Raw genomic sequence first — 27,548 nt, forward strand, 5'->3', positions numbered from 1 at the left:
AGATGATTTCAGAAAGAGCTGGAAAGATCTTCATGAACTAAGGCAGAGTGAAATAAGCAGAACCAGGAGAACATTGCACATAGTAGCAGCAATACTATACAATGACCAACTGTGAAAGACTTCTCTACTTTAAGCAATATGATGCTCCAGGACAATTATGAAGGACTTATGACAAAAAATGTTATCCATCTCCAGAGAAGGAATTGTTAGAGTCAGAATGCAGATCAAATTTGGATGTTTATTTTGGGATTTTCGTTTTATATGATTATCCTTTTTTTAAAATAAACAATATAGAAATATGTTTTGCATGAGAGTACATATATAATCCAGATCAAATTGCTTACCAATTCTACAGAAGGGGAAGGAATGGAGGGAGGGAGACACCTTTGATCATATGACTTCAGAAAACTTATGTGGATTATTGTTTTATATATAATTGGCAAAATAAAATATCTTTTAAAAAATCTCTTGATCCCAACATAAAATGGAACTATCTTTTGGAGATAGTGAATTCTTCCTTACTTAAGATCTCCAAGAAAAGTCTGGATGACCACTTTAGGGAATATTACAGAGAGGTCCTTATGCTTTAAGCCAAGTCAGCTCATTATTGATATTAAAATGTCCTTCACAGAAAAATTAATCCTGTCACTAATGCAGAACAGTAAGATGTTATTATAGATGTATTTTAAGTCATGAACAGTCTGTGGTTTAGTATGAGTCATCTGAGGGCATGAAGGGACAATGAAAGAGAGAGTAAAGCCATATGTAGATGACTTACAAGTAAGGCAGAAATAGCAGGTTAACCAAGATCTTTAAGGTTAGCCTATGGTTGATGGTCTTCTTACCATGGCAGTAAGAAAGGAATCACTGATCTTTCCTAATATGGTGCAACCGCATCAAAAGGATCATTTCCTGAAGTATGAGGGCTTATAGGAAAGTATGGATCCTCATTCCATCTTATCTAATTGGTTTCCTATCTCTAATTTCATAAGCAGTAGGGTACCAATCATGGGACAGAATCTAGACAAAGAAGAGAGTGTTAGGCAATACCTAGAACAGAAACATTCAATCATAAGAAAGCCTGGAACCACTTAAATCCAAGAGTTCTTTCAGACAACCACAAATCAGTTGTTGCCAACTTATATTCTATGATCCTAAGAATTCTTGTTCAAGTAATAACAATGGCATTGTTTCTAAATCTCTCTCTCTCTCTCTCTCTCTCTCTCCTCCTTCTCCTCCTCCTCCTCCTTCTCTTTCTCCTCCTCCTCCTCCTCCTCCTCCTCATGCCTTTGAGCCAAATGTTTCATTTAAGAAGATGGATCTCTAATTTAGCCTTAACTCCCTCCTGAACTTCATTCTTACATTTTTACCTTTCTTCTCTGTATGTAATCCTCTATATCCAATAGGTTTCTCAAACTTAACATGTCAAAAACTGTTTTAATATCTACTCTTCTAAATCCATCTCCAAACTTCTGACTTCTCTTTAAGATATTTTCCTAGTTGCTGAGTTTTATAACCTTCAAAACATCACTTATACCTCTTTTTTTCTCTATTCATAATCACCCTAGTTGATATCTCTATCACATCTTGTCTCAGTTACTTTCATAACCTCCTGATTGGTCTTACTTCTCCCTGTCTCTTCCCACCCTACTCTCCTCCAATTTATCTTTCACAAATTTGCCAAAATAACTTTCCAAAAATATTGGGCTTACAACCCCACTCATCTCAAAAAACTTTAGTGGCTTCCTAACACTTCTAAGATAAAAAAAATGAACTAACTTAGCATTTAAATCTCTTCACAGTCTCTTTAAAACCTTCTATCCAAGTCTTATTTTATATCTTTAGGCATTCTATCTCCAGACCAAGCTGGACTACTAGCTACTTTCTGAATTAGATTTCTCCATCAATAGACCTCATGTATTCCTTTAAGCCACCCTTCTATGCTTGGAATGTACTTCCTTTTCATCTCTACTACTTGAAATTCGGATCTTACTAAAGGCCCAGCTTTTTCATAGAACTCTCCTTGTCCTTTCCCATCATATTCTCAATACCCCAATCCCTATTCAAGTGATTTTATTATTGGCCTATCTTCTGTTTCAACTTCCATTATCATCCTTCCCCACCCTAACACTTTCTGTAACACGTAAAGTTCATGAGAGCAAGTATTGTTTTTATGTATTTTTTAACTTTTCTTCATATTCCTAGTACCCAAAAGAGAGCTTTGTACTGTATAGTAGGAAAATCTTGAATCCCTAAAGACTGCATTGCCCAGAGTTCCTTTCTGTATTACCTAGAATGCTTTTCCTTTCATTTACGTTTGCTTGGTCACATTTGTGTAAGTTCTGAGGCTCCATTTCATTCTGTCTCTTTTGTTCCTGGGACAAGGCCCATTAGTAACCTTTTATTTAGGTCTCTGATACTTTAGTTATTATTAATAAATATTTATAAATATAATATTTAATATTTGGTATATTAATTTTAATCTTCACAATACATAGTAGGCTCCTAATAAATTTTTTTGAATTAAATAAAAACTGAGTAGCTTATATCAACTCTAGATTGGAAAATTCAACAATTATGAATTTTCCATATTTTACTTCTAATTTTCTCTTCCATAAGTCTTCTAAAATAACATCTCATATGATCTTTCAGACATGTGCATAAACACACATATGCCCATACACAAATATATATATATATATATTCAAACAGAGGTATGTACATATAAATAATAGAAAATAAAAATAATAGAAGTATGCAATTCTACAGTACTATTTTAAAAATATAAATAATAAATAATATAAATTTAATTAATTAACTAAAGATTAAAATTAAAAAATAACAAAATTAAAATTTTAAACCTCTACTCTCAATATCATCTCTAAACTTAATGAATTCTACAGGTAGGTACTACTTTTTCTAAAAAATTATATATACATTAAGAGCATAGGTGTTCATATATATATATGTTTACATATATATACATATGCAAAATACATGATATAGATAAATGATATAAAGATATAACATTGAAAATAATCAGCCAAATATGTCACACCTTGTAATTAGAGATAGCAGGACTATACTATATAAAATGTTAAAAGTGATTAGTTCTTAATACTATGGACTTTTCCTGAAACAATCAAAAGCAGCTTTGCAATAAGTAACCTAGATATTAAATTAATTATATGAAATTATAAAGTAACTTGAAATTTGACCAAAGATTTACTTGGACGTTTAGGCAAACTTGGACACAGTATCTTTAGCACTGACTGGGAGAAAAATTATGCCCTGACTTTGTGAGAAAAGTGTCTAATCACTTTGTCAGTCTTGACCATCTAAACAGGAGAAGGTTTACTGACATAGTTAGACAATCTGTTATGCTCCACTAAGCTCATCTATGTGTACATTTTGGTTTCTTGAAACTAGTCTAAGAAGAAACTAGTGGAAGGAGTGCAGGACTCAGACTCAGAAATATAATCTCAAATTTTCCAACAGAGTTTCACTGTCTGATCCTGGGCAGGTTGTTTAACTTTTCCCAGCTTCACTTTCCTCATATGTAAAATGGAAATAATAATCGTAACCATATTTCATAAGTTCATTGTGAGGGTAAAATGAGATAACATGTAAAGTGCTTTGCAAACTTTAAAGTGCTGTATAAATACTAATGATTATACTTAATCCCCTGTAAAACAAAGAGTTAATGGCCACCTTGAAGCCTCTGTCTACTTGTCATTTATACAGCTACTATTTTTAGTGCTCATTCAGTTATACCTGTCTCCAATTTAGTTGGTGCCAGGCCTACGATCAAAAAAACATTTTACCAGCTTTATGACCCTGGTAAGTCACTTTACCCTTTTCGCCTCAATTCCCATATTTGTGCAATAAGCTGGAGAAAGAAATGGCAAATTTCTCTAGAGTCTTTGCCAACAAAATCTGAAATCAGGTCATGAAAAGACAGATTCTGAGTGAAAACGAATGAAGAACAACAACACCAATTTAGTTACCAACTAAAGGAAAATTTGGGGCTTCTTCATATCCCCGGGATTCTGAAAGAAAATGAGTAAGACCCTGGCATTTTGTTCCTGTGGTCACATGGAGAGGAACAATACAAGACCGGCAGGAATGGATGAATTGAAATTTGTATCATTAAGAGGGAATATCTATAACAGTGGAATCAGAGAGCCTTTGAAGAATTTGACTTTTTGAATCTCTGCAGTAATGGATGTGAAGGAATATCTACATTATTTTAAAATGAATATTTTGGATGGGGTAATCCCTTCCACAATTTAATATTTTATAAAAACATAGAATCATCTAAAAGTAAACCTGGGAGCAACTCAGTGGTTTTAGAGTCAGGCTTAGAGACAGGAGATGATCTTGAGTTCAAATCTGGCCTTAGACACTTCTTAGTTGTGTGGCTCTGGGAAGATCACTCTGACCGCACTGCCTGATCCTTGCGGCTCTTCTTGCCCTAAAACCAAGATGCAGGGTTTATTCTAAAAGAAATAAACCTGGCTGGGACCTTAGAGATTGCCAAGCTCAATTCCTTTATTATTTCAAATATACTAACTCTTTTTTCTTGTATTTTAAGAGAAAATTGAACCTGTGCAGTTTTGCCACGAACCTAATTTTTGCTACAATTCTATATTAAAGAACTCAATCAATTATTCACCTTTTGTTTAATATTTCTCAATTTCCTTTCTTCTTTTTCTTTCCCCTCTTTTATTTTATGGAGATGCACAAGGGAGAGGTTAGATGGTAGCATTAAATTTTGCAACTAAAATGCACATTCCAGAGTCTCTTACTTTAGTCACTCCTTGCAGTAGCTCACCTTTTTGTGTATTTACTTATTTCCCTTCTCTAGAAAATGAAATGACTTTTATTAGTTCAAATGCAACTTTTGACATAACCTCTAAAAGCAATAACACTCTTTTCATAACCTTCCTGGGCTCTCATGAGGTATTCTTCAAATTTGTAACAGAGGTCTTTGCAAGCAGTAGATGGTTAATAAGTGAATATTGAATTGAGTTAAACCTTAACATGAATGAGAAATATTAAGTGAAAAAAGCATTCACTTACATTAATTAATAAAGCAATATCCACTTAATAATTTAAAAGATATTATTTTATTGTTCTTCCATGCTGGGGTTCATAAGGAAAAGACTATAAAAATAAATTAATATGGGCCCCTAATGTGATAAACTGGAATTAAGCTCAATGAAATTAAGAATTTGGATGAATCAAATTTTTTACAAAGATTCTATATGTTATATATAAGACTAAAAACAGGGTCAGGCTAACTACATGCCAAAGAAAAGTTAGTTAAGGAAGATAAGTGCTATAAATGTCAAAAGAAAAACCTGAAGCTAAAAGAACATAAACTTTACAAAAATAAAAGGATCATATACTCTTTGTCACCATTAAGTTCCTTATAAAAATCCAAACTACTCTGAGATCATTTAATTGACATTAAGCTTTTATGGCTGAAAATTAAAGGCAAAGGAAGGATGGGTTGGTCAAAAAAATTAAATTACTTAAAAAAAAGATGTCCCCAAATGGAGAAACTTTAATTTGGTTAAATGAAATCAGGATGCTTCCAGGAATAAAATGTCTTGTATTTAAATTATTTCCCTATAATAGAAAAGCCTGATGCTCCCCACAGTACATCATCAATTTCTCTCATAGATCATATTAGTAAAGATTTATTGAGATACTAAAAACACAGGCAGCTTCCACCAATAACTTCTCCAGAGACTTGCAGTAGCCTTTGGAACTGAATCATATCCATTCTCTTCACATATCTCCACCATTCCTCAGCAGAAGCAGCAACAGCAGCAGCAGCACCATAATTTATGTAGTGCTTTAAGTTTTGCAAAACCTTTTACAAGAAATATTCATTAGATTTTCATGAACACCCTGGGAGGATAAAGGATATCCTTATCCTCATTTTACAAAATAAGAAACTGAGGAAGACAGAGGTTAAGGGGCTTGTACAAGATTTTGTAGTTTAATAAATATCTGAAACTGGATTCAGACTCATGTATTCCTCACTCAAGGTCCAGTAAACTATCTTCTGTGGCACCTCACTGCCAGCATATATCTATATATCCACTCCCACAACACAGACACTTCACACACACACACACACACAATCAATAAGGTTTATAGTTAGTAACACACCCTGTTGCAAAAAAAAAAAAGAAAAACAGAAAGTCTGAAAATCATGTTTGAGTTGCTAACATGCACATTTTTAGACATATAATCAAGCTACTCTATCTACCCTGGTATTTCCTATCCCTGAATACATATACTTTTTTCCTGATCCAAGAATAGTACCCTTTCAGGCATCAAACACACCTAGTTTGTAGAGTTGGCTTTTTTGGCTATGAAGGCACTAATTCACACTTAATCTCAGGGAGTAGAAACATCTATTCTATGTTTCTTACTAATCTAGGGGATGATGTCTTTGTGTTACCATCTTCTTTTTGGAGTACAGCTCCCTCCCTAGAAATCTTATGATAAATCAGCAAAAGGGTGACAGAAAAAAATAGTTTAGAGAGAAAATTATATGATGTGATTGTATGAATGATGATAATAACAGAATTAGTAATGTAGACACTATATATATAGAAATATATATTTATATGGTATATTATATGTGAAAATATATAAAGCTATATATTTATACATATATGTGGCTATATTATATTTGAAATATATATGAAATTATCAGGATATTTATCTAACTGATGCACAAACATGTTATTCAGAAAATGAGTGTTTACAAGATGTACACATATATGCATAATACATACACAATTTATGGTTTGTTAGGTATCTAGATGACACAATCAATGGAGCACTAGATCTAGAGAAAGAAAGATTCAGGTCCAAATACAGCATTGGATACTGCCTAACTGTGGTTCCTCTGTTTGTCTTATTTTTCTCCTCTGTAAAATGAGGAAAACAAAAGCACATACCTCTCAGAGTAGTTGTGAAGATCAAATGAGACAATATTTGAAATGCACTTAGTACTGTGCCTGGCACAAAGTAGGTACTATATAAAGGTTGGCTGTTATTTATGATTAACCATCTATTATAAAAAATAGCTAGCTACTTGCCTATTGAATTATTATTGCTATATATATCCTGACATTTACATATACATATACATATACATATAGAAGTATATGTATCTCAGACTGAATAGTGAAGTCAACCTCGGTTTCCTGCAGCCTCTTGTCTTCAATTCTCAATGTCACCTTTTGTGGGAAGGGGACCAAGTGAGATATGAAGTAGTTTAAATAAATGGATCCCAAATGGTTACAAAAAAATGATATATTGATTGAAAGACTTTACTAGTCAGAAAAATTCAGCAGTTCCTACTCTCACCAAGGAAAAAAGGAAAGGAAAAAATACATATTCCAATGACTAAGTCTTTGGTCACCTAACTTGGGAAAAGAAAATATTAAACACACACGCACACATACACCCAAGTATAGAATGTTCTTCTAAGCATATTTGCAATTAACCATTAAGAAAATTCATGTTCTCTTTTATATACCAGTATGAGAAATCTGACAGATAAACCACTATAAACTTTTACAATTTTTCCTCATCATTAGAAATCAATTCATACCAATTTACATATGCTGGGGAAATAACTACTTTTTGAAAGAGAAAAAACAACCCATCTTGGAGGAAAATTACAATTGAAATTTCATTTTCATGCCACATTTCTGTGCCATGATAAACTAAAATTAAAACATAAACTTCTATGGGTCTGAGGAAGAGAAAGACCTATACTCTAAGGTCTACAACTGTACAAAATCCATATTTAACTTGCTCTAACATAAATCCTAAAATGATTGATGGAACTAATGTATATTCTTATGCACTCTGTGGTATTTTTAAAGTGATCCTATTAATCATGGTGGAACTTGGAATAATTCCTTTAACAACTGTTCAGATTCTAAATACTTCTATTATGCCCAATATAACCTAAGTGAATCATTAAGTATATACTGATAAATTATACAAATGATGATCAGCATATTCCTTTGTATATGAGTCATTGCCCAATATATGGAATAAAATAATGTTTATCAAATCCTAAATCACTGCAGTACTTCTGCAGTAATTTTTTTAATTCCTGAAAACATGTTTACTATAATGTTCAAATTAAAAGTTTTTAGTAATCTCATTAAACATACTTTGAAAAAATATAGAGAAAACAACAAACTGACAGAGACTAAAGAATTGTATAATTATGGATAATGCCTACCAGATTTTTCAAAGGAACATGAAACCGAAAGTCAGAAATATGACCTCCATTGGTAAGGACCTTATAAATTTGCCCTTTTGAAAAGGAAGAGTAGTTTTCTCCAGAAAGATCCATATAAGTTTAAAAAGAGAAATAATATAATTTTCAGAACAAATATTCTCTTATATCAGAGTTTTTTCCAGATCATTCAGACACACTTTATAATGCTACAAACATTATTCAATTTTTTATGCTTCTTTGTATATTTAGTGATTTTCAATCATAGGATTTTCTTCAAAGTACATTGTAGAATAACAAAAGTCAATTGAATTAATTGCTTTACTGATATATCATAAAGAAATATTGAGGTTCTTTTACTGTCAAATTTTACATAGGGAACATAGCAAAAAATTGCATTTTTCATTAAATGGTTATTTTTCACACAAAAAAATCAATCTGAGAAGAGAATAAAAGTCCAAAATATGAAAATTCCATGAATAAACATTTGTGGAGGAAATAAAGGGAGAGTGTCTACTTACCAGTTGTGAAATTATATCTAGCTGAAAATCCCATAGATTCCAGCTCTCCATCAGCAAAAAATTTAATCCACAAAAACCTGCCACTGGATTTTATTACAGGTGGATTTTGCTGTCCACAGAACCGTCCAATGATTGGAGAAAAGCCAAAAGGTCCATCTCGCACTTCAATATGATCAAATTTACACTCCCAAGAGGGTTCAATAGAGTACTTTTCATCAAAGTAAAGTTCAATACATTGCCTGGGGGCAGCTGAAAAGACAAGGTGAGAAAACATTATTTACTAATCTTGTTTAGTTTTAATTTTCTGATGCATCTTTGATTTTCCCTGCAGATCTGATATCCAAATCAGGACGGCTACAGACACTCAAAAATCAAAAGCAAGCATATGTATTCTGGTAGATTCGAAAGAGGAATGTTTTTCTCAGGAGGATTCCAAATTTCCACAAGGAAATTCTAAGTGCTCCTTGGAGAAAAGAATTGATAATGGTAAACAAATCTAATGGGTTATTTTCTCCTTTGCTTATGAAAAAGGAGCAGTTAAGCTTCATCTTGGGATTAGAAGGAAAAATGCTTTCTTCTACAATTTCCCCACATTTCTTGAAATAGCCTTTCTTGGATGTTTCAGAAAATTGCTCGATTCTCCTTTCATAGATGGCCTCTACAGGAACATAAAGAACATTCCTTGAGAAATCCATTAATAAGGATATATGATTACCCTTTACTTTGGTGTTCCCTTCTGTCCAGTCAGATTATTAGATACAATTCTTTCATGTCTATATGTTAGCAGAAACAGCTATGCAAGAGTAATGATATTAGGACTGATATTAGTTTTCTACTCAGTTGCCTCTGAAATCCACCCTAATCTGGAGAATATGCAGATTAAAATGTTGCAAATTTCTTACTAGTTGAAACTCTCTAAGAGAAGTTTCATTTCTGAAATGAAAAAATGTCAATTGCTACATTCCTATTAGTTGAATTTTTAAAAACATAGTCGATATATATATTTTTTTCCTACTGAAATTATTTACTTTTAGTTGAAAAAGAAAAAAATCAATTATCTGATTTTTTAGAAATAACTATTTCAAAACACTTCAACTTCCCTTCTATACATTTTAGTAGTCTAAATCTTCATCCATTTAGTCTTATTTGTCTCCATTTTCAAGTGAAACATCCTTCTCAACCCTCCCCCCAAGTCCCCTCAACTCTCCAACCCTACAAACCCCTCCAAAACCCCACTTCCAGAACTAGTCTTCTACCAGTCCTCTTTGGGGCAAATGGCTTTGCTCTCTCAATCATTTACTCTTATTTTTATCTTTAATACCTCTTTTTTCTGACTCCTTACACTTTGTCTATAACCATGCTCAAGACTTCACATCAAAAATCAGAACAATAAACCAAACAAACAAAAACTTCTCTAGACCCTATAATTATTTGCTGTATGAATGCATTCTAACATTTTATACTATTTACTTTTATTTTCCTGCCACTGACTACATTTTGTATCATTTGAATTATAATATTACTTGCTAAAATTTCTCCACATTTTCAATTTTTGTAGTCTATTTTTTAGTTAAAATAACTTTGGCTTTCTTTCCATTTGCAGGTGAAACTATCAGCCACTTATTACTCTTCTTGAAATTCTTTTATCCCTGGCTATTCATGACTGTAACTTTTTTTCTCCTTTTACTTCTCTGATGATTCCTGTTTCCATTGCTATGTGATTTATTCAATTCTCCTTGACTTAGTACCATACTGTGCATATTCCTTAAGGTTAGAACTTCAGATATTTCACTTATGTCAATTCATGGAATTTTTTGGTCTATTCTTATGGGTTCAATGATTAACTCTATGAAAATATTTCCTTTTTAATGTTGACACCCTATTTCTCTTTTGAGCTTCAGGTTTGGATTTCTAAATATCTATTGGACCTTTCTATTTCAACATGCCACTTACACTTCAAATTTCATATAAAAAAATAAATTCATTGTTGCTCTCAAAACCTGTAACCTACTCTACCCTCCCCAATCATCTTTTCCATCTCACTGTCTTATATTTAAATAATTTTATCCACCAGGTATTTATCACATACTTACTATGTACCTTACTAAATGATGGTTGTTGGAAGGTGAAGTTCAAAATTTTTTAAATAAATAGGTGGCAGCTAGGCAGCTGGGTGGATTGAGAGCCAGGCCCAGAGACGGGAGGTCCTATGTTCAAATCTGGCCTCAGACACTTCCATGCTGTGTGATCCTGGGCAAGTCACTTGACATTGCCTAACCCTTACCACTCTTCTGTCTTAGAACCAATCCACAGTATTGATTCTAAGATGGAAAGTAAGAGTTCTGTGGTTGTTGTTTTTTGTTTAATTTTTTAAATATCTCTTCCATGAGGAATTTTATTGTACATGGCAAAAAAAAACCCCAAACTCATAAATATAAAAGTTTTTTAATCAATTCAGCGGACCAGAAGTCTTTTCTGTGCCTCATTTCCTTTATTCTACCTCATGTTCAACAACTGTCACATAAAAATTTACTTTTAAAATACTATTCTACCTGCCTCTACAATCTCAAATTGAAAAAAAAATGTTACATGAAAAACATTGTGCGAAATACTGGGGAATACAAAGACAACAATAGAACATTATTTTTTTGCATGGTTGAATTATTTTTTATTTCTATTGTAGTACCTTAGTACCAGCCTTTAATATCTCATGCCTTCTCTTTTGACTTCTATAATAATTCTCTGATGTTTCCACATAGCTTAGATTATGGAGTATGCCCCCATTACCAAACATTCAAGATTCTTCACAATTTGATATTCATAATTAATTAATTCTTATCTTCCATGATTTCTCAGTACATATCTTATGGTCATCACATAGGATTATGGCCTATCCCTTCTCAAACCTCCTTCCTCCATGGTTTTTATTCATGTTAACCTTAGTCAATAGAAATGCTATCTCCTCATTCCACTTTCTATTGAAATTTATCCATCCTTCAAAGAAAGCTTCAATATCACTACTTCTCTGATCATTCTAGGTAGTTGAGATCTCTTCCTGGTCTAAACTCTTTCAGCTTTCTGTTGCACCACTCCTTTGGCATTTATCTTAATTATTCATATATGCTATGCCTTGGTTCTGATTAGAGCAAATGGTGAATTCTCTGAAATGATCTCAAGTATTCATATTTGCATTATTTGGAGATATGATTATGCAAATATACTAATTGGTTCCAACCCAAAGGGAATATAGAGTTCACAATTAGATTCTTTTTGCTTTATTTTCAGTTCCAAAGTCATGTATCTGCAGTACATATGCAAATTAAATTTAACCTATATTTTTAAAAAAATGCCAATGTTGTTCAGCTATATACAATGCATATGACGTAGCAAATAGACAACTATTCCCAGAATTATGTTAACGTGGGTCCCAATCTTGCTTCCGACACACTTTGCCTCTTGAACCTGTGCAAAATCATTTAACTTCTCAACCTCCCCGGGCAACTTTTTCAGATTGAAAGTTGCAGAAAATCTGCCAATCTGTATTCTAAAGAAAGTTTCACACTGAAGATTCTCCATACTTACAAAATCATAAGTTCTACTAAAATGTGCTAAAACATCTAGAAAATATAAAGGAAATAAATTGATAAATGTCTATTTTTTACAATTTTATTCTACAACAGATAAACCTGATATGGATTAATCAAAAAAAATATGGATCATGTAAGCCAATGGCATTCCAACAAAGTGTTGGAAAAGAAAATTTCAGGTGAGATGGGGAATATTTAAAAGTACTGCTTTCTTAAGTTTCAACAATTCAGATTTCTTTCACAGTTCTGTAAGATGTCCAGTTCTTATTAAAGCATGTCATGTTACTTTATGTTTATATGTCTATTCTAATTTACTTACACCATACTTTAAGTTTCTACATAGATTTGCTTTATTTTTAACCCCTTAATTTCCATCTTAGAATCAATACTAAGTATTAGTTCCAAAGCAGAAGAGTGGTAAGGTTAGGCATTTGGGGTTAAGTGATTTGTCAGGGTCAAACAGCTAGGAAGTGTCTGGGATCAGATTAGAACCCAGGACCTTTCATGTCCAGGCCTAGCTCTCTTTCCACAGAGCCACCTACTAGCCCCTCTAAAAAGGTTTTTGCAATATTCCTATTAAATAGTCCAGTTATGCCACGTTGACCAATTTTACTGCTTTACTGGTTTTATCAACTAATCACTTGCCTATGTTCTGGACAGTAATTGTTTACCCATTGTTATGACTTTATCCTAGAATAGTGATGCCCCCTATCCCACCCACCAGACTGAGAGCTGGACCCCCCTGCAAGAGTAAGTACTGTGCTCCTCTACCACCCCCCCCCAACCAAGTGTTGGGCATGCCCTGCCCCTCCTTACACCACACAGGAGAGAGAAAAGTACTCCCATTGGGCTGTTGGCAGAGGGGTGGATAATGTGACAAAGTGTCATCAAGAATGGTGGAGAAGGGAAGGGAGCAACTCCACCCAAGTTCCTCTGCCTTTCTAGTAACTCTGGGGGAGGTAAAGGGGAGGAGAGAGGATGCATGCCCACCAAGAGTGTTCTGTGTACCATCTTTGGCACCATGTCATAGGTTCACCATCACTGTCCTAGGAGATATGACAGCAATTATTATTTGAGTTTCCCAAATTCTTACACAATATTGTTCTCTCAAAAACTCTTTTATGACCCATGCTTGATGGCTTTGGTCTATTGTTATTATTTATAGTATAGGTATATTGTTTATACTATATAGCAAATTATGAGAAATCATTTCTCTATTAGATATTGATTATTTTAATAATTGTCTCTCATGATTTTCATCATTAATTATTCATTTATCACTTTACATTCACATGTCATTATTGAAGTATATTACTTTATATATACTTGGGAGAATTTTTATTGTACAGTCACAAAAATCCCTTAAGTCATTCCAAATATATATTTTCCTTAAGATTTAAGTTCAACATAATTTTATCTACACAATCTTGGCTAAAATGAGAAGGATACATAGAAGGAAGCAACCTCCCTCATAATATATCTCAATTTACAATTGAGTCAATTGTTGATTTTCCTAATCAAATACTTATTTTTTCTTAAACACTCTTCATCTTTGTCATATCTCATATTTTACACTGATCACCAAAGTTTCACTTGTTTGTATCATTTCCTCTCAAAGAGATTGGAAGTTAGGAATATTTTTTTATAATTCCTTTATATAATCCAGCACACTAAGCACAAAGCAAGGCATATGTATATGATCAGGAAATAACAATTAATAAAATGGCATTTGTTTAATTATAATTCCATCTTCCTCCATTTCAATGACTTACAACTTTGGTGGTTTGACTCATCAGCTTACATAGATAATAAGAAGACATATTTTGTAAACATGAGATCATTAGACATCAAATTCTTAATATTTATTGCTTCCCCTTCTTTGTTAATTATGACATATAAGAACATGTGATGATTTTGGACTTAATTTAAAAATCCCATCTCTACCTTTATCAATGTGACTTGGACAAATTACTTATCCTCTCTGACCTTGTAATTCCCTGTGTATAAAAATGAATGGCTTCCAAGGTTCTTTTAAGCTCTAACCCTATAACCCTCTGGCAAACTGGTATTTTTAGTTATGGCAATGCAGACAATCTTTATGTCGAGCATATTATAATGTGAGGGTACACAGATTTATCTTGTTTTTTTCACTATCTTAAAATTCTTACTGATTATTCTCTTTGCATTGTGATAGAATTTTGATGTTTTCCATGCAAAATTTATTAGTTTTCTTTAATTTATGTGTTTAGTATCTTTTACCCTGGATGTTTATAGATTATCCATCTTCAAGACATTGAAAAGTCCATGGTTTTACTAACATAGGCATTCCTACTAACAATTTATATCACATGAATTATGCTTTATTGAAATATTCTAAAACTGTCCAATTTTATATATATTTACATGTGTGTAGGCATGCATGTGTGTGTGTATGTTTAAATCTAACCTCCAGCCAGACTTGTGATTATCTTTACAGCTGAAGTGAGATGGTCAGTCCTCAAATAACCAAAAGATAGCATTTTTATCTCCCTCCCTCAGTAGTTTTCTAAGTTGTTAGAACCTATTGGAGTTTGCTATCTGCTGACCTAGCCCTTGAGAATAAGGTCACTTCCACACAATAATGATGAATCAGAATAAGATTTTAGTAGATGGTTACATTTTTACATGGATTATTATTTTTGTTGTTGTGCCCAAAGTTACAATGGAAGAAAAACTCATGAGTGAAATTGTGCAAAACATAACAAAATAATCCTTGGCCCTTTTTGAAATCATAAAATATCTTCTGAATTATGGGATTATAATAAAAATAGCCATTAATTTTTAAGTAGAAACTCTACATATCATGTAATTTGGAGTAGTAGAGTTATAAAAAAACATTGTCCCTGTCCTTAAGGATCTGAAAATATAATTCAGGAAACATGGCAAAAACAAATTTAAAAATAAATAAGAAGTGATAATATAAGTAAGTGTTAAATAGAGTAGTATAAACCTAGAAAATAGCAAAATGATCCTTCTAACTTGTGAGATTGTAGTTTGTGGAAGGAGAGAAATGAGGGTAAGATCATTTGATTTAAGCTCCAGGGAAAATTTTGGACCTTGAAGCCTGAGTGTGATTTAATAGGCAAAAGAATACTTTGAGGGGAGGGAGGAAATATTGATCTAAAGATATAAAGGAGGAACTATAACACAGGGGATTGAGAATCAGGTCTGAAATCAAGAAGATTCATCTTGAGTTCAAATCTAGCCACAGATATCTACTAGCTGTGTGACACTGGTTATGCCACTGACAATAGTTTGTCTCAGTTTTCTCATCTGCAAAATGAACTGGAGAAGAAAATAGCAAGCTACTCTAGTATCTCTGCCAAGAAAATCTCAAATGAGTTCACAAAGAGTTAGACAGGTATAAAATGATTGACAACAACAAAAAGTAAAAACAGCAAGGGTGAACATGAAGAACCATGAGTATTCTACTATAGTGAAAGGTACATGAACCAGTATGTTGAGTATGATTTGATATATCATCTGGGACCAAGTAAACAGAAACTTCAAAGCCATAAGTGAATTTTAAATTAGATTTGGTTTAAAACAGGAAGTTTTTGAACAGAAAGGCAACACAATGAAAACAGTATTTATGGAAGATTATTCTACATACAATATATGGAATAGGGTGGAAGAAAAGTATAAAAGATAGTGAGAAAAGTAGCTAATGTATTTAAATAGTTGTGAACCAGTACAGGGAAGAATTCAGCCAGTAGCAGTAGAAATGGAGTGTGTGTGTGTGTGTGTGTGTGTGGAGATACAATGAAACTTTCAAATAAAACTTTGTAACTTCCTAATCATGGGACATATAGAGAAAAAAACAAAGTAAACATTATTTTCAACTTGGGTCTTTTTAAGAGGTGTGGTACCAATTACAAAGTAGTGGTAGCTAGGAAGGAAAATTGACAAGGGAATAAATATAATATAACTTTGGGAAAGTTACTTAAATGTCTATACTTTTCAGATTCCTCCTCTGTGAAACAATAAGAGACTAAATTATTTCCAAGGTTCTTTCTACTATTAAAATATATCTAAAATAAATTCTATTTTCCCCAAAATAATGAGTTTAAGCTTATGGCCAGATATACCAGTTGGAAGAAAGGAAATAAACATTTCTAGGTACCTGCTTTGTCTTGGACATTGTGCTAGGCATGACATAAATATTATCCCATTTGATCCTCAAAAGAACCCTGGAAGGTAAGTGCTATTATTTCCTGCCTTTTTACAGTGGAGGAAACAGAGCCAAAAAGAGATTAAGTGACTTGTCCAGGACCACTCAGCTAACAAGTATCTGAGGCCAAATTTGAACTTACGTCATGCTAAAGTACAGGTTCAGTGTTCTTTCCACCAAAGCATCTAGAAATAACAAGCAGAAATGACCAGTAGAAAGAATGTAGTGATTAAGGGTAGGGACTGTTTCATATTTGTTTTGGAATTACTGATACTTTGCACAGTGACTGACATATAATGAGCACTTAAATATTTAATGAATTAAGTTGACTTGACTTGACTTTTAGCAAGGAACTTAGTAGATGAAAATTTCACTTTATTTTCCTTAGGAGGTTAGCCATAAACTTAGTTTCCAAGGCCTCTGTCAACTTTAAGATGTTGTTTCCTATGTCTATAAGCAATCATGCTTTCTGCATTTGTGAGATAGCCAGGATTTTAGAAAAGAAAATATACTTTTAAAAAAGTTTAGAGATATACTGTGGGAAATGACAGAGTAGAGCAAGAAGCTTTCTAATCTTCCTAATATTCCTCACAAACATCCACAAATAACACCACAGAGTGAAAGTTAAAAGTTGCAAAAACACGCAGGAGTTGGGAGTGAAGCTGAACAGCCTAGGAAAACTAGGGAGGAAGGATTCTGACTCCCCTGGCCTCAGTCCCACCATAATAGGCCCTTGGGGCAAGAACAGAGCATGTAGTTCAATCCACAAGGTAAACCACTAAGGGCAGGTTGGCAACCTCACTTTGTTTGCTGAGCCCTGGAGCCTACATCCCCTAGGACCCTGTTGGCAAACCTATGGCATGGTCTGCCAGAGCAGGCTGTTCCCTTCCCTTTCTCCACCACCTATGGACACTTCTCACATCACCCACCCCTCTGCTTAGCACTCCCCAGTCTTATGTAAAGGGGCAGTTCAAATGCTTCATGAGGGGGAGGTTTGGGCACTTAGTCTCTAAAAGGTTTGCCATCACTACCCTATGATAACTACTCCCAGAACCTTCTGCTTCAGGATACCACTGGAACTCTCATTGAGAGGGCCCTGGGAACAGCTGTGTCTACTACATCCTCAGCTCCCAGGATCCCTGCTGACACAAAGATGGGGATAGAAGGAATAGACATGTGGAATCTACAGATGCCCTGAGAATAGGAGCTCAAGCCTCTCTGATAGCAAATGAGGGATTTTGGAGGCCAAGTAACATGGACTAGATACATGATCTGTCCCAGGCTATAGCCATAGAAGAGGAGAAGTGAGGAAGGAGCATGTACCAATGAGCGTGGTTGCCAGAGGACTGGGTCCCTGTAAACTATGGTCACTACTAGGAGACTGAAGCCCCTGGTTACTGCCATAGGGTGAGGCATACTGGTTGCTTGCAATAGCAATGGCATAATTGCCCATGGGCTATGGTCAGAATACCTGAGATCGATCATGGACTGGATCTTGAGAAGGGAACCTGGGATTATATCAAACCATGGACTATAAAAACCGGAATAACACAGGTAAAAACAAACATGAAAAAAATACTGAAATGTGAGGTAACATACCTCAGCACAATAGGAACACTAGAAGTCTAGTTTTAAAAAAAAGCCAATAATTAGAACAGTGAAGAAGAACAGAGTAGATGGAACTGCCCAATTGGTAACTATGACATTGAGTGGAATGGGATGAATTCATACATATGAAGAAAATTTTTATCAATTTTATATCAAATTTATCAAATTTATATCAATATGTTAGGTCATGATAAAAAAAATCATGACCTAACATATTGTTTATAAGAAATACACTGAAAATGAGAGAGTCACATACAGGGAAGGTGAGGGTCTGGAGGAGAAAATATTAAGCTTCAGCTGATCTAAGGAAGACAAGAGTAGTAGTCATGGTCTCTGACAGAGTTTGGGGCTAAAATGGACATAATGAAAAGGGATGAATATGGGATAAATAAGGATGAACACATTATGTTGGGGGAGGAGAGTTACTATGAATAACAAAGCATTATCTAATGTTGGACCTGTATGCACCAAGTGTTATAGCACTCAGTTTTTAAAAAGACAAAAAAAAAAAACCACAACTAAATGATATGCAGAAGGAAATAGATAACAAAATAATAATTGTGGCAGTCTTTAATTTACCCCTCTCAGAAATACATAAATCTAACCCCAATAAATAACAAATAGAATAAGGAAATGAATAGATCATTATATAAGATAAATAAGATAGTTATCTGACCAGTCCACACACATCTGGATGAGGTTAGTAGTGAACCCAAGCCTGAGTATACAAATAATCCAAACATAATTTCTGGTAGTACAACAATGGAGAGCATAAATATTCTCCAAAGCCCTACTCCAACACTTATCATACTATGGAGGTAATGCTGCATTCCTGATGGGTTATGGCATCAGAAAAAAAGTTCCACTGGGTATGACAAAGCTGGAAATACTTGGCTTTGTAAAGAGTATGATCCTGGCCTAGATTGTGTCTGCTGCCTAAGGAATAATCTAATCCTAGTAATATATGCTAATGGAAAACCAGATGGATTAAGGTGATCAAATTAAATGTTAATAGGAACATGGAGAAACAGATATAATATTACATTGGTAGTGCACTTTGAATAACTTTTTAAGAAGATAACATCAAAATATATATTTACAGATGTAAAGCTGTTCATGGCCATTGACCTAGGGAATTCATTGCTAGGATTATGCCCTATGGGCTTTATTAAAAGGGTAAAAAGCTGTGTGTGTATGAAAATATTAATGGAAGCATTATTTTTAATGACTAAATAACTGGAAGTAGCAAAAAGTCAATGAATGGGAAGAGGAATAGCTGAATAAATTGTGGTATTTGAATGTAATGGATTGTATTGTGTTATTAGAAATGACAAATATTGGAAAGATAAAGAAAATAAGGGCAACATGAAGGGATGAAAAAAGAACAATACATACTATGTTAAAAAAAACAACAAAACATAGCCACAAAATCAAAAGAAAAAAGTATCCTAGTAAAACAAATCCAAAGGGAATGCAAAAGGAGAGGATGTTTATAAAAGCACATATGTATGTGTATATACATATATATATACATATATGTACATATATAAATATAATAAAAAAATGAAGGAGGTTTTCCTCTGATCTTTCTCTTGACCTCTCTCCTCCAACATACACATATCCAGGTCTAAAATTCCTTTCAGAGCGCTCTCTCTCTCTCTCTCTCTCTCTCTCTCTCTCTCTCTCTCGCGTGCGCGCGCGCGTGATTTGAGTCATAATGGTTTAGTAAAAATAATGGTTTAGTAAAAATATATGTATGATTGGGATGGTACTAGGGGAGGGAAGGACAATGAAGATAAGTGTTTGAAGAAAATGTGCTTCATCATTTTTCTGAGAGTCATTGAAGAGTTTGTTTTGTCTTAAAAGATGAAAAAATTTAGATGTTAAAAAGGCCTAAGAGAGCACCTGCTGTAATATCTTTATTTTTCAGATCAGGAAACTAATGACCAGGAAAAGGAAATTACTTGTGCCATGTCACACAGTTATTAAATATTTGTGCCAGGATATGAACTTCACTGTAATAGAAAATTATCATTAAATGATTATACACACATATCTTTCACATTTTGTCTATTTTGTACTTTTAGTAATTGTATGAAAGATAAGTATAGATGAATCTGTGCTTTGTAAAAAAATAAATTTAGAAAAAATATCCTTTCTAAACTATGTGACTTTACTTCTGCTTCCAAAAATATAATTTCACATTGTATTCATGTTTTATGACATGATGTAGTACCTTAGCAAAGAGGGGATGAGTTATGTAATAGAGATTTTTTAAAAAGAAAAAAGAGAGGGATGGGACTGAACTGATAAACACTCAGAGCTGTTGTTGGCAGAAAGAAAAAATATATCAAGTGCAAGAAAGAAAATGTATTTGAAATGGTAGGAAAAAAATTGAACACTATTTTCTTAGAAATGAAAGGAAATAAATAATATCAATGAAAGTTAGTGTTAATGGGCTGACCAAAAAAACTGTAGAGAAAGTAAAGACCACTAGAATTTAAAACAGGTCATCGATACATAGATGAATTTCCTGAGTGGAATTTTGGAAAAACAGCAAGGAGGAGGTAGTTTTTTTTTAAAAAAAAGGATCTCAGAAATATGAACCTCTCATTCTAAAAGTTTGACAATAAAAATAAGAACTAAGATGATATCCAGAAGAAATGGCAGGGTAAAATGATGGCAGTTGATATTTGTAATAAAATCATTGTATTTTATTTCATTTTTGAATATGGATAATTACCCCCCAAAAAAATTCCTTCATTGATAGCTTAATTTGTTCCAAAAATGTTCTCTTTGCTAGAACAAAATCTAGATTTTTGGACCCAACTTCATGATTTCTAGTCACTGTTCCTATGGAGTAGTATGTAAAGAAAATAAATAATAATGTAGATTTTGGTTTTCTTGTAAAGCAATGATTTGAGGAAAGAAGAGAATCCTTCCTTATATTTTCTTGACTTCTGAGAACTTATACATTATTCCCTTCTCTTCAACCCTCTACATTTCCTGGCTCTTTTATTTCACTATTTCCCAAAGCAGTTGATGGATAATCTGGAATATTATAGTTAAAGAACTTGGTCAAAATAAGAGAGGCATAATGGGAAAACCCATAATAACCCTTATTTCCTCACTTTTAAGTTTTTCCCTAGAACATTCACATGTGAAGTGAAAGCTAAACTTTTACTAACTATTCAAATATAAGAAGGAATATGAAAACAGTAAAAACATTTGACATTTTAATTAAATTAATTTGTCCTTTTTTTCTTCATAATCATAAGAGATTTTAGAAGAACTCAGGAATGATTCCAGGCTTTTATTTCAAGGATGAAAATTGTCATTAGGGAATCACTTTACAGTTTTTCATGTGAAAGTAAAAACTATTCATTCTAATCCACATAGTCCCTTCTCAAGAGTTGGAAGATGTTTCCATGAAGATCAATCCTTAAGCAGTCAATAGGCTTGAAATCTCTTCAGAAATATGTTTTGTTTGACTAGAAATTGGGAAGGGGAGGCAAAACTTTAGAACATTCTGAGACATGAGCCAATCGTGGTCAAAAAGAACTTGTTTTGTGCCTGGAAAGATGATTGTTAAATTTCCATTGGGTATATTTACACTTCAGAAATCAGCAAAGCTACAAAAAAGGCATGATATGGTGTTTGTTGATTGTCTAGAGTTGAGAAAATGATGGCAGAAATGTTAATAATATATTTTAAACTTTAAAGTGAACTGTGCATGCATTTTACATGGAGAGCCAAGGGTTAAACAGTTCCCAACAGTTCCCCTCAAATCAACAGAGTCAAACATTTTTCCTTAAATTTTCAATAATCATTTCTCTATTCTTTTTCTGAAAACTTCCAATGTCTAAGACTTAATGCTTCTGTCTTGTACATTTAATAATCTCATAAAGTGCCAACTTGAAAATTTCATAGTTGCTGGAAAACATGTGTTTTAAATCTTCTAGCACACAGGTGTCAAACATGCTGTCAGCATGCACTTCTCAGTGCAACCCACACCTGATTAAAATGTAATTGAGAAATATTTAACAAAATAAAAAAGTAGCTGCTGCATTCCCCATGACATATGATCAAATGATTGGTAGCAAAAGGAAAAAGAAATAGAATTTGAAAATCTTTCAGTGGTACCTAATTCATGAAAATGCAGGTTTTAATAAGTCATTCTTTCTTTACTTCATGCTTAATTAAAATGATGTGAAAAGAAAAAAACAAACAAAATAATCTGCATTGAAGTGTATAGCTAGGTAGCTCAGCAGACAGAGAGCCAGGTCTGGAGGTGGGAGATCCTGAGTTTAAATCTGGCATCATACAGACACTCCTTAGCTGTGTGATCCTGGTCAAGTCATGCCATTCCTACCCCCAATTGCCTAGATCTTACCACTCTTCTGCCTTAGAACTGATACTTAGTATGGATTTTAAGATGGAAAGTAAGTGTTTGAAAAAATAATTCTGAGCATTTCTGGAACTCACAGTTATATGTAGACTACAAAACTCCTGGGCAATTGAAACGTGCCTCTAAACAGATAACAATTTGTGAACAGCAGCATAACTAGAAGTCATATTTATTATGTTAGTTCCAAGAATTGTACCTGCTCCCCACTCCATCATTCTCACCTCTCCTACCACAAAGGAAAAAGAGACCAAATTGCTAAGACATTTAAAGACCCTCTTTCTTCACCTTCAGCTCTTGAATCCTTGGTTTCCTTCAAATCACAACTCAGCTGTCACCTCCTAAATTTTTTTCCTCATGTTTCTGTTGCTGGTGTTCTGAGTTAGGGCTTTATCTCTGTTCAAGTTCCTCTATTCTTGTCCATGTGAGCCTTGTAGGTTCTAGCACACAGGTGTCAAACAGTCAAAACTGTAAGTATGCGCTGCTTGGTGCAGCCTACGCCTGATTAAAATGTAATCGGGAAACATTTAAAAAAATAAATAAAAATACAACAAAGTATAGAAAAATTACATTTTAAAACATAATAGGAATTCTTATGCGCCAATTAGTAATACCCATTTCTGAGTTTGACCCCACTATATAGCACTACCTAGCCAGTAGTATTTACTCAGGAAATACTGATGGAATTATGTGCCCTTCATGGGGACAGAGATTGCTTTTAATTTGTCTTTGATTTCCCTGGCCTTAGTATAGCGCCTTGTACATAAGAGATACTTAGTAAAGGCTGGTGAACAAATGAATGAATTATTGAGCTCCTTGAGCAGTCATCTAAATGCATGCCTAGAGTCAAGAAAACTCAAATTCAAATTTGATCTTGGACTCGTATAAGTTTTATGATCTTAGGCAAGTCACTAAACCTCTTTCTGCTTCAGATCCTCTTCTGTAAAAATGGGATAACAATGGCACCTACCTCCTAGGATTATTGTGAAGACCAAATAAGAATTTTTTTGTGAAATGTTCAGCACCACAGTGACTTGGCATATGGTAGGCACTTTATAAAAATACTATCTATTGAAGATTTTGAAGAGTTTGAAAAAGAAGGAAATAAAAAGAATGACACAGAGGAAAGAGTGCTTGATTTGCAGTTAAAGGACCCAGATTCGAATCCTAGTTTTGATATATGTTATTGTGTAATGTTGGACAAACTACTCTGTCTCTCAGTTCTTCATCTGCAAGAAGAAAAGGTTGAACTAGATGGGCTCAATGGTTCCTCTCAGTTCTAAATCTGTGTTATCATACTTCTATGAATTTTAGAAATTATTACCTGCGCTAGAAGACTTGCTATGCTGGGTAAATAGTTACCTCATTTTCAATAAACTAAATAAGAGAGCTAGTGGCATGAGCAGAACAATACTAAAGTCAAAAGTTAAAAACAGCTGAGGGTAGCTTAATATCACTGTCTCACACTTAGTAAATGTAAGACCTTTACATCCGTATTGACTCCTTCATAGTAAACTCTCCATTGTGTCTAGAGTTCTAGACAATAGCTAAATAGCTAGATAGAAAGTGAAAAAGCCTATTCATTATCCAGAAGCCTACACATATCAAGGTGCCTGGAATGAAGCAAACAACATTTACTTATTTTTGTCATACTTTAAATAGGCAGTATCTTGTACGCTATTTTTCAGTTCTTATTTTTGGTTAGATTAAGCCACTGAGTAAAATTGGTTGCAATTTATTTCATTCTATTTATTGCTTCAACTAAGCAGTCTATTAGCAGCCTGTTTTTAATTTTAGCCAAGTCAGATAAGAATTGCCTACCGAGTAGTACCATATTTAGCCAATCTATTGTCATTTCAGAATTCTGCTGTATCTGCAACAATTTTATTATGTCATAGTGCCTCTTCATCTTCTCTATTCCCATCTCCCAAAACACACCCTGCCAAATTAGGCTAAAAGACGGTCATTCATTTAACATTCTCAAGCACCTATATTCTGGGTCATGTTCTATACTATATACTTGGGTGACTGAAACAGAAACAAGCCATGCCCTAAAGAAGCCTGACTTATTTACTGTGGAAATGTATTAAAAGTGAAAATATCCCAGAGGATATGATTTTTTTTTAAAAATATGTCAGTGAAGGGTCATTCTTTGTTGGATCTTTCTACAACTTTTTCCCGGGCAGAAGGTTCAGAGAATCTTTTAGTATTACCCAGATATTTGCATATCCAGTCAGTTACTGGTCCTGATCAACCTAAATATTCAAAACAAAACTATAATATATTCAGAAGTAGATTTACTTGTGAAACCACAAAATTTAAAGTTTGTTCTGAATGCAAGAAAACCATATAATTTTATTCATTTCAGGGATATTAAAGGTAAATCTCATAAGAATTATCAACAATATTAACTTGAATATTTGTAATAAACATACCTAGCCCTTTTGAACACCATGCCTTGTATATATTCTTTCCCTTTTTTATCTTTCAGAATCTTGATTTTTAAAATGTTTTAATGTTTTTTAATGAGTCACTTCCTCCATGAAGTATTTCCTGATTTTCCCCAACTAAAAGTTAACTCTCCACCCTCAAATTTTCCTAGACCACTGCATCTGAAAATCTGTAGAACATTCAGTAGAAGAGCAATTTAACTTGATAAATTTCTAAGAGAAAGCATGTAGGAGTTTAAGATTTATATTGGCATAGATGGTACTCAAATCAATGACAATAGAATCCTTTCCAAATAGTATCAAATATCAAATAATAATAACACAGAATTTCAATGGGTTTATGACCCAGAGTATGGTAATAAATAGCGCAATACAGAGAACACTGGACTTACAGTCAGGAAGACCTGAATTCAAATCCATCCCCAGACACTGTCTAGCTATATGACTCTAGGTAAGTCACTTAACACCTATATGCCTCAGTTTCCATAGTTTTGAAATGGGAGTATTAATAGCACATGCTTCCTAATATTTTTGTGAAGATAAATTTTTTTAAAAATTAAATATTTTTCCATAGGAATGCCAAATAATTATATTAGTATTATGAACTTGCTGATTGTTAGACAAAGCACTACAGTGGTTCCCAAACTTTTTTGGCCTACCACCCCCTTTCCAGGAAAAATATACTTAGCCCCCTGGAAATTAATTTTTTTAAATTGTAATAGCAATTAATAGGAAAGATAAATGTACCTGTGGCCATCACTGCTCCCTGGATCGCTGCAGCACCCACCAGGGGGCAGTGGTGTCCACTTTGAGAATCACTGCTCTAACACTTTGAATATGTAAAAATAAGTTAAGTTCACTGCATTCACTTAGCATTCTCTGCCCTTTTCCTTTCTGCCTTTTCTTTCTACAACAGTGGGATTAGAATGAGGCTACATAGAATAAGAGGTATTAAAACTATATTATATTAAGGGAGAAAGGAAAGGGAAAGAGAAAAAGCATTTATTGTCATGCCAGGCACTTGGGTGGTAAGAGCTATTATTGCTACCATTTTACAGTTGAAAAAACACCAAAGCAGGCAGAGGTAAATGACTTGCCTATGGTCACATAGCTAGTAAGTGTCTGAGGCTGGATTTGAACCCAGACTTTACTGATTCCAGACACAGATCTCTATCCATTGTACTATCTAGAAGCAATGGCCAAAGACTTTATCATTTAGTGGTCAAGTTACTTTCTATAACCTAATTTTCCTATGTAAGTATTAGATTCATAATTCATTCAGCTCCTGGAAATATATGAAATTATGATATCAAACTTTAAATTATAAGGGAAAAAAGTTGAATAATGACATTTCAAAATGTTGAAAATGTCTTGAAACAGTCACAGTGAATAAGCATTTAAAATTTTATGGCTATCAGCTAAATGAAGTATAAAAAGTAATCCACAAATTACCAGTGAGTATATCTGGGCCTGAAAAAAACCTTAAGTTTGCAGGTTTGAATTCCAAAATCAACCGGTCCATATTGTACAATTTTTGTTTTGGTAATATATGTTGACTTTAAAAAAAATTGCTACATGATAATCTTCTTTGAGAAAACATTTAAAAAATTACTTTTTTGTATACCATTCAAGGCTTATTATTTGTAAGAAATTACATCATCAATGGCTTAAAATCATAATTATTTATATGGAATTCATGGAAACACTTATCTTACAAAACAAATATATTTAAAAAAATATAAAAATATGTATTTCACTTTTCAGGCAATACTCTGCACCTTGTACCTCTAATTACTTGCTGGATATGATGTACATTTATTTGAATGTGAAATATGCTTATATTTTGAGTAGACTAGAAACATCATATTTAAGGCAAAGAGGATGAATTGCAGAAGGGCAATTATAATAAGGATTTCAAAGAGTGAAATGTATTCTAAAATTCATTTAAAAAATAAAAAAAAATATTAAAATATTTCTACTATTTGTCTAGGTAATTACTGATCCACTGTCTCTATATCTAATTTGAGAAATAAAACTAATGTTCAGATTCTTAAATATCATTAACAAAGGATTTAAAAATTTTTAAATAATTATGTAATGAAAAATAACTTGTACTTTAGAACTACCACCAACCCTGCCTACACATATGTGCACACATACACACACACAGACACACACACAGACACACACACACGGGAAAAATAAAGCTCTAACAGCAACCCAGAAACACAAATTCAAGCAGATTCTTAATGATTTGTCATGTCTGAGTAGGAGTAGAAATAGAATATAAAATTACCCAGAAAATATTTTGTAATGTATACATGATGCATCATCAAGAAATACTAATATATCCCCCTTCCATTACTTTAAGTTATGTGAATTTGATGAGACATCTACCAACTTGAATTCCATATTTCTGGAATCCACTGCCTCCTTATCTCTTTCTTTTAGAATCCTCATCTTACTTCCAGGTTAATCTTAGC

At 33.4% G+C, this 27,548-nt stretch overlaps 1 protein-coding gene across 1 annotated transcript in view; it reads right to left on the reverse strand.

Annotated features, from left to right (window-relative positions):
- The window catches only part of NETO1 (neuropilin and tolloid like 1), a 221,441-nt gene that overhangs the window by 187,650 nt on the left and 6,243 nt on the right, over nt 1-27,548 (reverse strand). The window contains exon 4 of the mRNA XM_044658096.1: nt 8,806-9,054. Coding sequence (XP_044514031.1) covers nt 8,806-9,054 — 249 coding nt within the window. The remainder of the gene's footprint in view (nt 1-8,805; nt 9,055-27,548) is intronic.

The sequence above is a fragment of the Gracilinanus agilis genome, chromosome 1, assembly GCF_016433145.1.
Source record: "Gracilinanus agilis isolate LMUSP501 chromosome 1, AgileGrace, whole genome shotgun sequence".
NCBI lineage: Eukaryota > Metazoa > Chordata > Mammalia > Didelphimorphia > Didelphidae > Gracilinanus > Gracilinanus agilis.